This window comes from Chinchilla lanigera, unplaced genomic scaffold (genome assembly GCF_000276665.1).
Source record: "Chinchilla lanigera isolate Chin_1 unplaced genomic scaffold, ChiLan1.0 scaffold00024, whole genome shotgun sequence".
Classification (NCBI taxonomy): domain Eukaryota; kingdom Metazoa; phylum Chordata; class Mammalia; order Rodentia; family Chinchillidae; genus Chinchilla; species Chinchilla lanigera.
The window spans coordinates 26,841,837-26,856,801 of record NW_004955425.1 but is presented as its reverse complement, the minus strand read 5'-3'; the positions used below and the strand labels follow the sequence as shown (position 1 = coordinate 26,856,801).

At 42.7% G+C, this 14,965-nt stretch overlaps 1 protein-coding gene across 1 annotated transcript in view; it reads left to right on the top strand.

Moving 5' to 3' along the window:
- Positions 1 to 14,965, top strand: part of Arhgef28 (Rho guanine nucleotide exchange factor (GEF) 28) — a gene marked incomplete at its 5' end in the record, with an annotated part of 297,038 nt that overhangs the window by 131,099 nt on the left and 150,974 nt on the right. Inside the window, 3 exon segments of the mRNA XM_005386067.2 lie at positions 4,614 to 4,797; positions 6,257 to 6,437; positions 10,249 to 10,318. Coding sequence (XP_005386124.1) covers positions 4,614 to 4,797; positions 6,257 to 6,437; positions 10,249 to 10,318 — 435 coding nt within the window.

Here is a 14,965-nt window from a genome sequence, read left to right as displayed (position 1 = left end):
ATAGAGAGAGAGAGAGAGAGAGAGAGAGAGAGAAAGAGGCATGTTTGGTTTTACTTGTTTTGAACTTACTATTAGTTTAAGTCATCCCTGTATATTATTTAATGACTTGAATATTTCTACTTTCCATTATACTTGCTACTCTCTTCTATTAGTCTATAATTCATTTTTATTGTAAAAATACTGTGATATGATTGCATTGCAATTGATTGTATTGTTGATGAGCACTAAGATTACTTCTAATTTAAAAATCTCTATATTTTTGTGCATGTTTCCTGGTGCACATGAAGCATACTCCTTTATATGTAGGAATGGACTTGCTATGGAATGAATTTACTGTGAGATTCTAGTATCTTTTTAAGACAAGGTATCATTATGCAGTACAGGCTGGTCTTGAATTCACTTTGTAGCCCAGGCTGGCCTTGAACTTGCACTGGTCCTCCTGCCTCAGCCTCCTGAGTGCTGGTATTGTAGACACATGCCCAGCTTGTGTCTTTAAATTTACTAGATAATATCACTGTGTGCTCCAAAGAGCTTGTGCCAATTTACATTTCTCTAGCAGGGGTTGTGAGTTCCAGGGGCCTTGATTAATTAATTTAATTTTTAATGGAATTTATGTTTTAGAGCAGTTTTCAATTCCTGACAAACTAAGTAGAAGGTACAGAGATATCCCACGTGTCCCCTGACCCTGCACATGCAGTCTGCCCGTTGTCACCAACATCTGTTGTGGGGCGTTTGTTGTGATAAATGACCTCATACTGACAAATTAATTTTTTAATCCTCCAAGCTGCATTTCCTGCTAACTGAAAGAGACAGTTAGACCTTGTGTAGGTAAAATAATGGTTCAAAATATAGACAGGGAACAAAGCCACTTTTTTTTGAGATGGTAATAATCAAACCATCTCACCAGCTTGCCTCTTCTGTCCCAGATGTTCTGGAAGTCCCCTTGGTGTGTGCTTTCTCACCATACTTTGCTCATTATGAAGTCAAGAGAAGATGGAATATTTTTAGGAACTTTACCTCTTCATTGTGACAGCCTCATTTGGCAGGTGAAGAAGCTGATGCTGTGCTGCAGAGTGAGGAGGGTGGACTTTGGGCTTCCTTCCTGTCTGGGGCAGATGGGCCCTGGCTGTGCGTTATGGGAATGACCCAACCTGTCCAGTGGTGTTTGGGTGTTTGTACTCCCTGGATATCACCAGCCTCACCTTTAACGTTTGCCGTTAGAGCAATTACTAGTGACTCTGCTTAGCTGCATTGGTTCAGATCACTCCAGGTCTCAACGAAACAGAAAGAGATATATTTATTTGGAAATTTTTTTCAGTGTTAATTAAATAATCCTATCTCTGCCAAATTATATAACTCTTTTCCACAGGTTGTTTTTCTGGCTGCTGTTTAGATATCCGAAACTCTCTAGCAAGCACAATTATTCATGTATGTGATGAGGCCCCCTATTTAAGCCGTTTGCCTTCTTCTGCACATTCATACTGAAGGAGACAGCGCTCTTTCATGACACTCTGGCCAGTTTATTTGTGCATTATTTTTAAACGTTGGCAGATCCTCTTTTCCCCTGCTTTCCTTCCAGCCCTGGAAGTGGAGAAAATCTTGGGGAGACAGAGAGTCACAGAGGGTCAGCAGTACACCACTAAGTTCCACATGTTTACTGTTCTCCCCTTTTGGAGATGCGGAGCTGGCGCCCCAAAGCTGAGAATGGGGAGCTGAACTTGGGCTTGGCAGGCTCCCCTGGTAGAGGAGTCTGTACTTCACATGTGCTGCCTCATTTGCATTGAAGGCAGTGAGCTGCACGCAGATTTCACCATATCTGGGGCACCATAAACTCCACAGACACTGGCATTGCAGGAAGCACCATCTAAGTAATTAATACCATGTTTGCCTCTACCAATGCTGGCATTTTAAAAGGGAACTCAGAGGGCTTAGTTATTCCCATGTGATCATGTTTTTGTTTTTGTTCTGAGGGGTGAGAAAATTGCAACCTGTGCAAGTGTGAGACATTCATCACCAGATTCAGATCAGGACCTATTTCTTAGAAATTCCCCCTAGTGTGGCTGGCTAGTATCTCATGCTGACAGGCTGTCTCATGCCTGAATATATGTGTGTGTGTGTGTGTGTGTGTGTGTGTGTGTGTGTGTGTGTGTGTTTTATTACCCATTCCTACGAAGTCTCTTCCTGGTTAGTACTTAAAAAGGAAAAAAAAAAATGCCAATATTGTCCAACATTCCCTGCTGGGGATCTGTTAAGTATAAGAAACTCTACTTTCTAATCAAATGAGAATAATGGTAAAAAAGTTAAAGGATAAAATAAAGATTAGTTCTTTAATAGCCAACTCAGCTCTTTTGTTTTTTCTTAAAGATGGAGATGTCTAGTATATCACATAGATATCTGGTGGCAGTGTGCTGCCTTGTCTGGTTTTAGATATTTTGGCATTTTGGATGTTATTTTACTGGGAGGATCTGTGCCGTGTCACACGGATGCATGATGGAACAAATGTTCAGAAAACTTAGTGGCATTTCATAGCAATAAAGACTCATTCACATACTTGAAACCTAAAGCCTTACATTTATTAATCTAGATATAGAAATAGCAGTAAAACCCAGTTAAAAACATAGGCATTTTTCTTTGGTATTCTTGTGCAGTAGAGTATTTCCTCCTAAGTCTTTTCAATTAGGGTTCTGGGTGAGATCACTGTCTGCCATGGGAAGGGAGACACAGGCTCCAAAGAACCTCAGCATGTGTGTGTGTGTGTGTGTGTGTGTGTGTGTGTGTGTGTGTGTGTTTGTAGTGGGAGGAGGTGGCAAGGCCGGAATATATTGAGAATTTCCAGTTTGGTTTAGTGAGAATCTTTTATTCTGGACATGGTGGTGGGTAATGGCAGGCTTGGAAGCAAGCTGACAAAATTGGGAAGGATTAGGGTATGTGTACAGTTGGTTTTAGGTCTTTGTCCTGTCTGTTGATGGTTCCTATGAAAGAGTGGATGAGTCTTGAGGGAAGTTCCTGTAATGGTGAAGTCATGCATGAAGACAGTGGAGCTCTGCAGTCATGTTCATGTGGATAGTAGCAGTGGGGGGCCGTCTGTAGTTTCTGTTCTCAGATTTCACTCAGGAGGTGCCTTAGGCAGATCTAACAATGACAGATCCTCCCTGTAGCAGCTGCAACCAAATGCTAAGTGCTAACTTTCATAGGAATTCACCAAGGAGAGAACCATTGGTCATTCATTCATTCATCCAATAAGCAAATATTTATTGAGTACATACCACGGGCCAGGCACTGTGTTCACACTGGAGACACCACAGGTTAGAAGACAAGGTCCCACTAGCCTTTCATGCTACTGTGACGTAGCTCACTGGGCTCTCTTTAAGTTACTAACAGTCAAGAGCATGACTTTGATGGAGCTCATGTGTAGCTCACATTTTCATGTGTGTTTCCTGCAACAGATCTTGAGAGCTGAGATTTTCATATTTAGGTTGTTAACAGGAGGCTTGTTGCAGGTATGCCAATGCCTGTGCAGTTGATGGGTCTAGCTTTTACTTGTTTACTTATTTTTTAACACAGGGTTTTGCTCTGCTGCCCAGGCTGACCTTGAACGTTTAGGCTCAGGTGATCCTCCACCCCCAGCCTCCTGAGTGTGAGGACTACCAGCATGCACCTAGCTTCTTTAATGTAGGCAGATTTATTGCTTTACATGTTTACAACACAGTGTCTGTTATGGACCAGCTCCAGGCACTTAGCTGCTGCAGCAGGAATACAGATATACAAGCTTTAGTCAAAGTAGGTAATTGACGCATACACAGGTAATTAGGATTTTAACAGCTGATTGCCTTTCAACTTCACAGATACTGAGTGACTTGACTTTACCAGATGCTATGTGAGGTATTAGGAATAAAAAGTCCCACGACCCATCAGCCTGTAAGGTGATAAGATCAGGAAACAATCATAATGTAGAACAGCAAATATCACAGTGGAAACCAAGACCAATGAAGGGCCTTTTGTGTGGGGCATTAAAAAAGGTCCAGGCCTAGCTTGTTACAAAGCACCAAAGTGGCTTTGGCAATACTGAAATAACCTCAGGGATCTAATAGATGGGCAGAAGTGCTACTGTGAAGTTTGACGAAGACTGTGGTCTCAAGATTTCTCTTGAAGCCTGTTGCTGGTGTAGCATCTCATTAGGGGAGGAGTGGCTTTGAGGACAAAGGGTAGAGACAGAAGTTCCTTTATGGCCATGGCCTTTGATCCTGCCCTGATTGTGTAGGAGGATCTCGTTAAGGGTACCTTGGAAAATGGCAAGTGTTTGTTTCCAGATCATTTCTGAGGGCCTGCTTTCCATGGGTGTGACAGGGCCTGGCAGGGGTAGTGTTGTGGGTGGAAAGGACAGCAACCCAAGGAGGAGTGGGCCTGGCTCCGCATCTTCTAGCTTCCTGACCTTGGACAAATCCTTGGACCTCTTCACATTTGTGGAGTGAGGTGTTGGGATCAGATGCTTTTCATATTTCCTTCTAGCTTTGATGTTTTCTTCTGTCTAAACGTATTGTCTTTTTGACAAAATGTATGAGAAAACTTTGGAAATGGAGGAACTAACAGTACATGTTTTTCTTTCTCTACAGTGTCTCTACCCAGAGAGTCTCTTCTACACCTGGCTGTGAGATGGGGGCTGGCTAAGCTTCCCCACTTCCTCTTATGTCTCCCTGGGGGTGTCCAGGCCTTGGAGTTACCCAATGAAGAGGGTGCCACGCCATTAGACTTAGCCTCACGTGGCGGACACTCCAAGCTTGTGGAAGAGATCACAAAGTGAGTTCAGCTGCTTGAGAGTTTCTCTTTTATCTTTTTATCTGGCTTGTTGTTGGCATGGAGAGTTTGTTTCTAGAAGATTCTGAAGTTCTTATCACAATTAATTTGAAGAGTTTGGGGTGTTTCCCCAATCTTAGAGTATAGCTGCTCTTTACAGATCACTTTTTATCACTCTATTTGATGGAGATAATATTTATTGCAAAGGAACTACAGATGCTCCTTACCTTATGAGGAGGTTATGTCCGCACTAACCCATTGTAAGATTAAAAGTCTCACGAGAAAAATGCACACACTCCACCTAACCTACTGAACAGCACGGCTTCGCTGTTTCCTCTGGGATTATGTTGCTGACTGGGGAGCTGTGGTGCTCTACCACCGGCCAGCATTACTAGCTCGGGAAAAGAGTTAACATTCATGATTTGAAGTAAGACTTCTAATGAGTGCATATACCTTCTGCACCATGGCTAAATTGAAAAATTATAAGTCAAGCCATCCTAAGTCGGGGACTGTGTAACATTTCTGGAAAGCAAACACTCATTAACAAAAGGAGGTCATGTTGAAAGAGGGAAGAGGCGCGGAGCTGAGAGTATGAATTGAGGAATCTGGGAATATTGGGATGTGACAACATGCTGAATGGTAATTTCTTTCTCCTGAGGCATCCTTACTGTTGTTATAAACCGTCTAGAATATTGTTTTACTAACTATGAAGCCTACATCTAGCTAATAAGTATGCAGTTGTTCCTAGCCAAGACAGAACAGATAATAAGCTTATGTTCAAGAATTTAGTTTGGGATATTGTTCCTTTGTTAATGAGTGTATTCACGAATACACATGATCAAATTTATGCATGTCTTAATTTGCATGAAAAAGGAATTTACAACAGCAGTCCCAGTGTATTATGACTATCTCACTTGTTTGTAACAGCCAAACCTCACTGCCTCCCTAGAGATTGTATCTGTTTTCTACTGTAATCACCTAATAAACCACTGGCTGCAGCTAATTTGCTCTACATGTGGCCCTATTAAAGGGAGAGGCATCTTTTCTGATTAAAGGGAAAATGAAATAGTGAGATAAATTTCTATATTTGAAAGTCATTACCATTTCATTTTTTGTAGAAATCTTGAAAGTATATGGATATTTCTTTTTTTGTTTGTTTTTTTTCCAGTACCAGGAATTGAACTCACGACCTTGCACTTGCCAGGCAGGCACTGTGCCACTGAGCTAAATCTCCAGCCCCTATATGGATATTTCAGATTCTTTTCAGTGAGCAGTTTCCCTAGGTGGAAAAAAAGATGGCTTTTCTAGTATCTGTTTATATGATCTTACGCATCTGTTGCATATAGGTGACTTTCAAGGACCATTTGCCAGTTGGACTTGTCCTGTCTGGGGAGAAGGGTCCCAGGGTCCTGGGGGCGGTACTGTCAGAGCTGTGTGTGGATTGTGACTTGTCATGTTTCAGTTTCCAGGGCCCACGTTCCCCAGGCTTCTCCCGGGCAAGGCTCAGTGAGGACGCTTCTCTGCAGTACGTGCACTCATCAGACACGCTGACTCTGACCCTTAACCACACAGCTGGGCACTTGCTGGAGGCAGATATTAAACTCTTCCGAAAATACTTTTGGGACAGAGCCTTTCTTGTTAAGGTTTGTGCCAGTTACTTTGGTGTACAGACATGCATGCTTCTGGAGAGAGTTCAGGCCTCCGTTTATTGCTTTGGGAACAGTGCTTTTTTGGAGGTAGCACTTTTTTAATCCAATGAAACCTTGGGAACATGGAATTGGAAACTGTTAGAATGGGAAATGAAGATTATTATATATTATGCTGGCAATAGGAAAATAGTTTGTATAATAATTCTGATTCCTATATTTTTCTGAGCCAGCCCTACCCATGGTTATATTTTAATATTCTCATATTGGATATTTTCTCTGCACTTATTTATAATTCTTGACTGTATTGTAACTTTTATCTAAAGCTGCATTTAGGACTGATGTGTATCTACTCCTGGGCTTTCTTACTATGGCTTAGATGCAGTTAAGCTTTTGTCCCAGTGTACACATAAGAACGGGCAAGGACCAAGAGGTGTTCTTCTTCCACCACGGCCCCTTCCCCACTTTGAGGACTGCCATAGCATGCCCATCTTGGGGTTAAAGTGTTTTGCCTTCATTGTTATTGTTATTCTTTTGTATAGGCTGAAAGAATATAAAGAATAATTATACATTTCAATTATTATTAAGCAAAGGTTACTTTGGGTGAGAGAACCTGGGCTGACCCAGTACACCAGCATCAGAGGTCTAATAGACTTACTAGCCAGATCCCATGACCTCCTGGGTTTTAAAGCACATCTGTTAGCAAGGCACAATTTTCATGGCTGTGCAAGCTTTAAGATAGATTTTAAAAAACTAGCTTAGAACATAGATATTGTCATTTGTCACAGTTTTGGCTTTTGTATGTTTGTGTCATATAATTAAAATTCCACCCAAAACATATATTAAATGTGTTATTATTGGCTTATTCCATATAGAGTTTTATTTAAACAATTGAAACATATTCTTCAGAGTATGAGCTACCTCTCTGTTGGGTTTTAGGAAATTTTATGTGTATGTTACTGACACACAATGTTACATACAATATACACATGAAGATTTGCTTAAGGATGCAGTACTCGTCATGGGAATCTTCAGCTATTGCCGTGGTTTTTCACAAAAGCACCTGGTGGCCAGGCAGACATTGGCTTTGCTATGTAGACGTCCCCAGGATGAGCTCTGTGCCCTAAGGCCCCAAGGGGCAGAGCTCAGCAACATGGGTATCCTCAGAAGAGACATTTACACAGCAGAATGGCACTCAGTGACTGAACTCTTGAGAACAGTAGAACCAGCTGCATGTGCTGCTGGGGCTGGATTTGTGACATCTCTCATACACATTTGAAATAGTGCTGATGACTTTTGGGGAAGATTTCTGGTGAATAAGTCTAGATCACTCCATGATGTGTTATAATATTGTTCACAACATCAGATGGTGACCAGTAAGGGGTAGTTCTCTACTTTCTCTGAGGTTTTCATCTCATTTCACTAAAAATGCTTGGTAAATGTAGCAGTGAAGATGTAGTAGTGTTCCGTTTCAGCACTCCTCCTTCCTTTCTACCTAAAGGTCTCTGGTAGGGCAGTAAGCAGGGGCCACAGGAGGGAAGGAAATAGTTGAGATTCTTTCTGACATCTGGGTCATTCATTCTCACTGGCCTGATGAAACAATTCTATGGTATTCTTGAGTTTACAATTGTCTGTGGTACTGCATACTTGGTTAGGTGTTATTTTAAATGTAGGCAGGTGGGAATTATTAGATGGGTTGTCTACACTAAAGCTTTGCAACGTTGGATGACAGATATTATGAGATTATACATAGATTACAGACAGGAAATATTCATGCTTTTTGAATTTTGCATGTCTAAAAGTTCATTTTTTTATTTTAAAAGAAGAGGAAAAAACAAAGGCAAAAACAAAACAATGAAAACAAATACAGAATTTCAAAACAAGATGATAGGAAATTAACAACAATTGTTATAATACATATTGTTATCTTCAAAGTAGTTGCTCAGATGACCAGACATAGGCATGCAAGATCAACCATACATTTAAGCATTAACTGTTTGACAGTTCATTTGTGTATAACAGCTGTGGATGGTGATCTGAGGGGCCGATCGGTGCTTCCTGAAGTTCAGTCTCCTGCAAGGAGATGTGTTAGTCTCGGTATGAGCACTGCCCAGTTACCTGCAGCCTTCTGGAACAGCAGCAGTGAAGCCTTTCTGCACAATCCTGTACTGGCTTTGCTGCCCTTGAGCCGTTCCTGTGATCCTCCTCCTAATCCACATTTGGCAACCGCTTTTTTTTACTCTGTATCCCAGTTGACAATGGTGCCGGGGCAATTCATAATAAATATTAAAGATTAAAATGACAGGCTGTGAAATATCCAGATTGTAAAGAGAGCTATTAAGAAATTAAAGAATGGGAAAAACTGTTTTTCTTTTGTCCTTTTTGGTGCTGAGATTTAACCCAGAGCCTTGTATGTGGTAAATATGTGTTCAACCTCTAAGTTCTGCCCACACTTGTGAATGGACAAAATCCTAACTATGTCTTTTAATTATTGTTTTAATTAACTCTTCCTAGGAAAGCATTTGTATTAATCAGAATCCTGATAATTTAGTTGTAGAACTGGGTCAAAATGAATAAGACACCTAAGACATTTAAATTTTCTAAAGTGGCCTCCTAAGTTACTAGGTGTAAAAATTAAGTTTTCATACTTCTCATTTGCAAAAAGGTAATATTTTATTCCAAGTTTTGTTTTGATAAGAAGTTAGCATTGTTTGATGCCCCTTTTTAAATGTAGGCCTGGCATCTTCCCTCATTGGAATACAAGGGGTTCAAGGTCAGAGCTGATGCTAGATAAACCTGTAGGGGCAATTGGTTGTCTCAGGCCTTGAGCTTGTGCGGTGATCTTGTTCCCAGCCCCAGATTGTCCTGTTGCTATCCAAGTACAGACCTATTCTGGTCCATGCCCCGATGCCCAGGGGCCTGGAAGAGGGAGCTCTGTGTCCAGCAAAGGCTGAAAAAGTTAATGACCTTTGAGGACAGATGATTAGGCACTTTGTACTCCCTGGCCCTTTGTGATTCAGTAACTTGTGTACATTTTCATGTTCTTTGCGCACTGCCTCATGATATTGTACTGAAATGGTTGAAGAGTACAACACTTGTTCCTGAGCTTAATAACCTGCCAGGTAGGCGTCAGGAGTTCTGTGTTAGTTTAGTGCTTACCAGCCCCAGAAAGGCTGCAGGTTTATTTTGGAGCGTGTGCTCATACACTCTTGGGCTGGCGCATGAACACGTCATTCTGTGTTTCTTCACATTTTTGCTGGCTGTGGGGAATCTTTCTGAAAGGAAAGTCCAGATGGTTCCAGAGGGCAGAAAACTCAGCCTGGGGAAGGCTCACCAACTTAGCTGCACCCTGGGATGCCTGTGTCAGTGTGTGCCAGCTTTAGCTCCCAACCCGTGGTTCCCTTGGATCCTCCTCATGATTGCAGTCCTGTCCCTAACCTGGTCCTCTGACATCGTTGTGTCTTAGGGTATGGGCATGAGATGCTCCAGATGAATGAACCAGTGAGCCTTCCTTTTCACCTTGAGATCCTCTTCTCTTTCTGGCTTGAACATAATGTTCCTGAGAACCTTCATGACCTGCAGAAGCAGCCCAGGAACAGTTTTGGCCTCTGCTTCTAGGTTTCTCCTGACTTTTGTCCCCATCACTCCGGGGCACTGGCTGTGTGTTCTTCCAAGAGGTTTCACCCACTCCTTTCTGTCCACCCTTCCTAGCTCTGAGATCAGTGATTGTGATTTTCATCTTTTGTTGGATATCTCTAGCCTCAAATGGGTTTTGGTGATTTGTTTTTCCTTCTTTTTCTTTTCTTAGGCTCTTGAGCAAGAATCCAGGCCAGAGGAAAGACCAGCCATGCCCTGTGGAGCTGCAGAAACTAAAGAAGGTATGCATGCTGCTGCCCCACTTAGGCAACCCAGGTGCCTAAGGACTAGCTGGTTCACTAGTCTGTTGATGCACAGTGGAACAAAGCAGGAAGAAGGGCTCATAGACAAAATCTGGGGTGGTAGGATAGGCTTCCTCCAACAGCACCAGAGAACCTACAACCATCTCCATATTTCATTCAGCTGGCACTCATTGAGTGCCATTTGCCAAACCTGGGCTAGGCCTTTACGTTCCTGATCTTCAGAGCACTCTCCCCATACACAGATCGTTCTTGTTCCAAAGTTCATTCACTCAGCCCTCCTGTCAGTGGTTTGTCGTTTTGCTCACTCACCCTTTGTGGAGCTGCTCTGCTGTGCTGGGCCAGCAGGTCTTGGGATGCCGTGGGGATCGTGAAGGGATGATGGGGTGCTTGTCAGCATGAGGGGCGGGCTCATCAAAGTAGGGGGCTGTCACATGCACCTGAGAGTTGTCCCATGCAGCTGATCACAAGACCGAATGTGCACTTTTGTTCATGTTGGGAGTTCATGCACGGAGAGATTTTTCATAATACAGTGCCATACTCTATTTCACATCAGGTACATGGAATCCTGGTGCGAGTCCAGCACAGGGCGCCCAACTCACCTGCAGGAACATTACTATCATTCCTTGTTTTCTCCAACTTAGCAGTTTATCTGGGCATGCGATCCTTACTGCATTTCACATACTTTTTCCCTATACTAATAAATCTGGTCTGTTAGTATGTCCTAGTACTGAACATGGATTTTCTTCCATCCTTCCTTACTTTTTTTTTTTTTTTTTTTTTGAGACAAGCTGTCACTGCATAGCTCAAGCTGGCCTTGAACTTATAATAAATCCTCCAGCCTCAGCTGAGATTACAAGCCTGTACCAACACACTTGGCTAAATATGAGTTTTTATCCAAGCAAGCATTCTTACTTGTTTTTGTAGATTCCTATACTTTTTGTGGAATGCATTCTGATTACCTGACAGCAATTGCAAACAATCTGACTATATCATTGTGTCTTAGGGAAAATGTTTTGAATGTTGAAATATATACGGTCTTAGTGTTAGGTACTTTCCTTTTGCTTCATATTTTAGTTAAGGTAGCATTAATTTTGATTCTTTTGAGGTTGTAAGTAAAGATAAGGATATATATATATATATATATTGGCAGATAATGTTATTTTTTCTATTTAATTTCAGGGTAGTGAAAAAGTATAAAATACCTATTAACTTTTGCTTCATATTTTAGTTAAGGTAGCATTAATTTTGATTCTTTTGAGGTTGTAAGTAAAGATAAGGATATATATATATATATATATTTGGGCAGATAATGTTATTTTTTCTATTTAATTTCAGGGTAGTGAAAAAGTATAAAATACCTATTAACTTTAAGGGACATTGGCCTGGTAGGACTGGGAACCATGTTAGATGCTGGGGCTAGGGAGGAAAAATAAGGCAAGATTCTTGTTCCTAAGCCATCAATATTAACAGCTCGTTAATATCTGTGATTTTGCTTTTAATTGGCAGCCCAGACTGGCTGTAGTCCAGGTGGGTGGAAGTAAGTGGAACACTGGAAGGTAGTCTTGGAGAAGAGCTATTTACAGTGAGCGGCTGAGGTCTGTGTGGTCATTTACACTGCAGCTGCCTCTGGGTCAGCTTGACCCATGGAGCGTCCTGCCAGACTTCAAGATTGGGGCAGTGGAGGCGCCTTTGCTGCTTTCTGTGAGTGACGCTTCTGGTTGTGTTGAAGGTGCTACAGTTTGCCCTTCCTGCCCAAGGAGGGGTTATTTCATGCTTTCTCCTTGAAGGCCAATAGGAGAAACTTCTTCCTGGTCTCATGTCACGAACGCTGGCTTCCCCTGAGCACTTGGCCCAAGTTTACTGCGCAGCTGTAGTTAATCAGGTTTCTTACCTCTAGCTGGCTGATAAAAATTTTGAACTAAGTTTCTGGGCTGCCAATTGCCAAGGCCTACGACATTGCTGACATTTTTATACTGCCCTTATTTCTTATTTCAGCCTCCACCCTTGTAATTTTCAAGTGAACTTCTGATTTTTTTAGATCACCTTATGTATATTTCCTCCTTTGTCATCCCTCTTCAAACTAAGAGCAATGAAGTCTAAATGTGTACTGGGAGTCTAACTTCTTTGTCCAGGGAGCTAACAGTTTGGGGCTGAGGCAGAAGCTCTCCCAGTGGAGGCTGATTAAGTGCGCTAAGAGTCCTTTGCACATCATAGAGTGAGCAGGCTGCGGACTGTGACAGAGGAAGGGTCAGGGAAAGCTTTCTGAAGGTGACTGGGAGCTGTGATCTGACAGAGAGGGGAATTTCAGGCAGTGAAAATACGTGTAACGTAGAATGCTGAACTAGATGGCGCGTTATGAAGCATGGGGGAAACAGAGGTTATTTGCAGTCCTTGGAGTGTAGGGGTGTGTGTGTGTGTGTGTGTGCGCGCACACATGTGAGTATGTGCAGTGGTAGTGATACAGGAAATCAGGTGTAAGAGGTGGGCCGATTGGCAGGGTTTGTATTGAGGCGAGGAGCTGGATTCCCCTGACAGCTCTGGGAACTTTATCAAATGATGAGATGATTGTTTTCAAAAGGTTGCTCTGGTGAGAGTACATAGGATAGATCTGAGGGGACAAGGGGAAGGCAGAAGTCATCCAGTGGGCTGCAGACTGCATGCAGCGGAGGGGCCACACCACAGAGGTATGAGGAGAGAGGAAAGGTGGGGTGCTGAGCGCTGCTCTGAAGGTTCAGGGTCTGACTGAGCACCAATGGAGAGGGAGAAGAGCGGCTCCTCCCCTCCTGGGAGTGTTTCCTTGGTGAGACTACAGGAAGGCCTTGCGGGCTTAGGATTATGCCAGAAATGTACTCAGTTTTAGAAGGGTTGACTTTGATGGGTCTGTGGGACAGCCAAGTGACTGCAACCAAAGCCACACTGGATAAATATCCAACTCCACTAGTTCCAAGTGCTTTATGTATACGTTTTGTAAATGCTTGTTGCTTTTGTATTTGCCTACCCTTGAGAGTATTTAAAATGGTGTGGTGTGCACACTCCAGCAGAGGGCAGTAATCAGCTAAAGTCCAAAGCACTGCATTCACTTGGGTTTTGTCCATTCACCAGCCTGGAGGAGACCCAAGAGGAAGGACAAAGCATTTTCAGCATTAGTTTCTTCTCTCTACCCCTTACCCCTAAAGTAAACTTTCCCCTTGAGATCTACTGAGAGTTGGTTTTTTTTTTTATAGATTGTGCCTGTGCTTTTCCCTTGCACAATGGGTAGAGGTGGAGGCTCTAAGCCTGTATCTGTAGCTGTCATAGATTAGAAAACTGCAATAACTTTTTTAGCCTGGGAGTTAGCTTTGCTGTCTTTGTGAGTCTGATAAAAGGTTTTATTATTATTATTATTCTGAAGAGCCACTTAGATTTTCATAATTTTATGATTGAAATAGCACTCCCAGAGTAATAGGAAGTTATTCAGAATGCATGAAACAGCCCCAGTCATCTTGCCTTTGTTATACTCTACAAATGGGCTCCATTTTAATCCTTGCCTTCCTGTTCTTATTTGATCCCTCTAAGATTTCCTAAAGAATATTATTCAGAATACCAGTCTTAGACGATGTTCTGAAAAATAAATATGGAAGATCCAGAATATATTTAATGTTTTGTAGGTTCTAGTAAGTCAAGAGGCAGTCAGGAAACTTGTGTAATCCTGTTTAACCTGTCAGTTCTCCAATTTCACTGACTGCAAAGAATCCTGCTTGCATAGTTCTCATGGAACACTGCAAAAGTGGTCTGTACTTTGGAGAATGTTGTGGCTCACCTCTCCTGAGCCTCTCCCCTAATGGACCTAATTTCCTCCATTTGCACCATAACCTGGGCTCTCAGCATTCATTGGGACAGTCGTGTCACACTGGAAAGTGCCCAGGGAAGTGTTTTGCGAACCACTCGTGGTCATCTTGAATCTCCAAGACCATCTGTGCCTCCCAACAGCCTGCCACATCCTTGATGCCCACTGGGAGGCTACTGCCTTCCTAGAGTCTGTGGGCTGAACAGGAAGTGAGTGCCATTACAGTACCATTCACTGTGTGAATCCAGTTTCTTTTTGTATTCCCTTGTATTTAAAAGAAACTGTCTGTATGATAATGCTATCTCAATGTCTGTGCACTTGTCTGTAATTTTGTTGGCTTTCCCCCATAAATTACCTTCTACATTTCCACTAAGAAGGAAATAGGAAGTGGGATTGGAAAGAGTTTTGATCAGAAGAGAGAAGGCAAAATCCTTTCTCTTCTGGCTGAGGCAGCTGTGCTCAGCAGCTAAGACACTCGTGTGTGGCACTGCAGAGAGGCTGCGGGTCTGAACAGAGGCGCCGGCCTGTGCAGGTCCCTCTGCTTAGTAATGCAGTGAATATTCACTGAGTGCCTCTTTGTAGCGGGCATGGTCGTAGGCACCTGGTGATACAGCAGCTCCCAGAAACAGGCTGAGGCAGAACACTCTGCTCTCAAGGAGTTCGCTTTTCTTAATATCCCTCCAGCATTTGTTAGTACCTGCTGTGTGCCAGGCACTGTTCTGAGCACCTGGCAGGCAGCCGTGAGCTGAATGAAGTGTGTGCACTCATGCACCACACAAGCCAGCCGTTGCGGGGGAGGC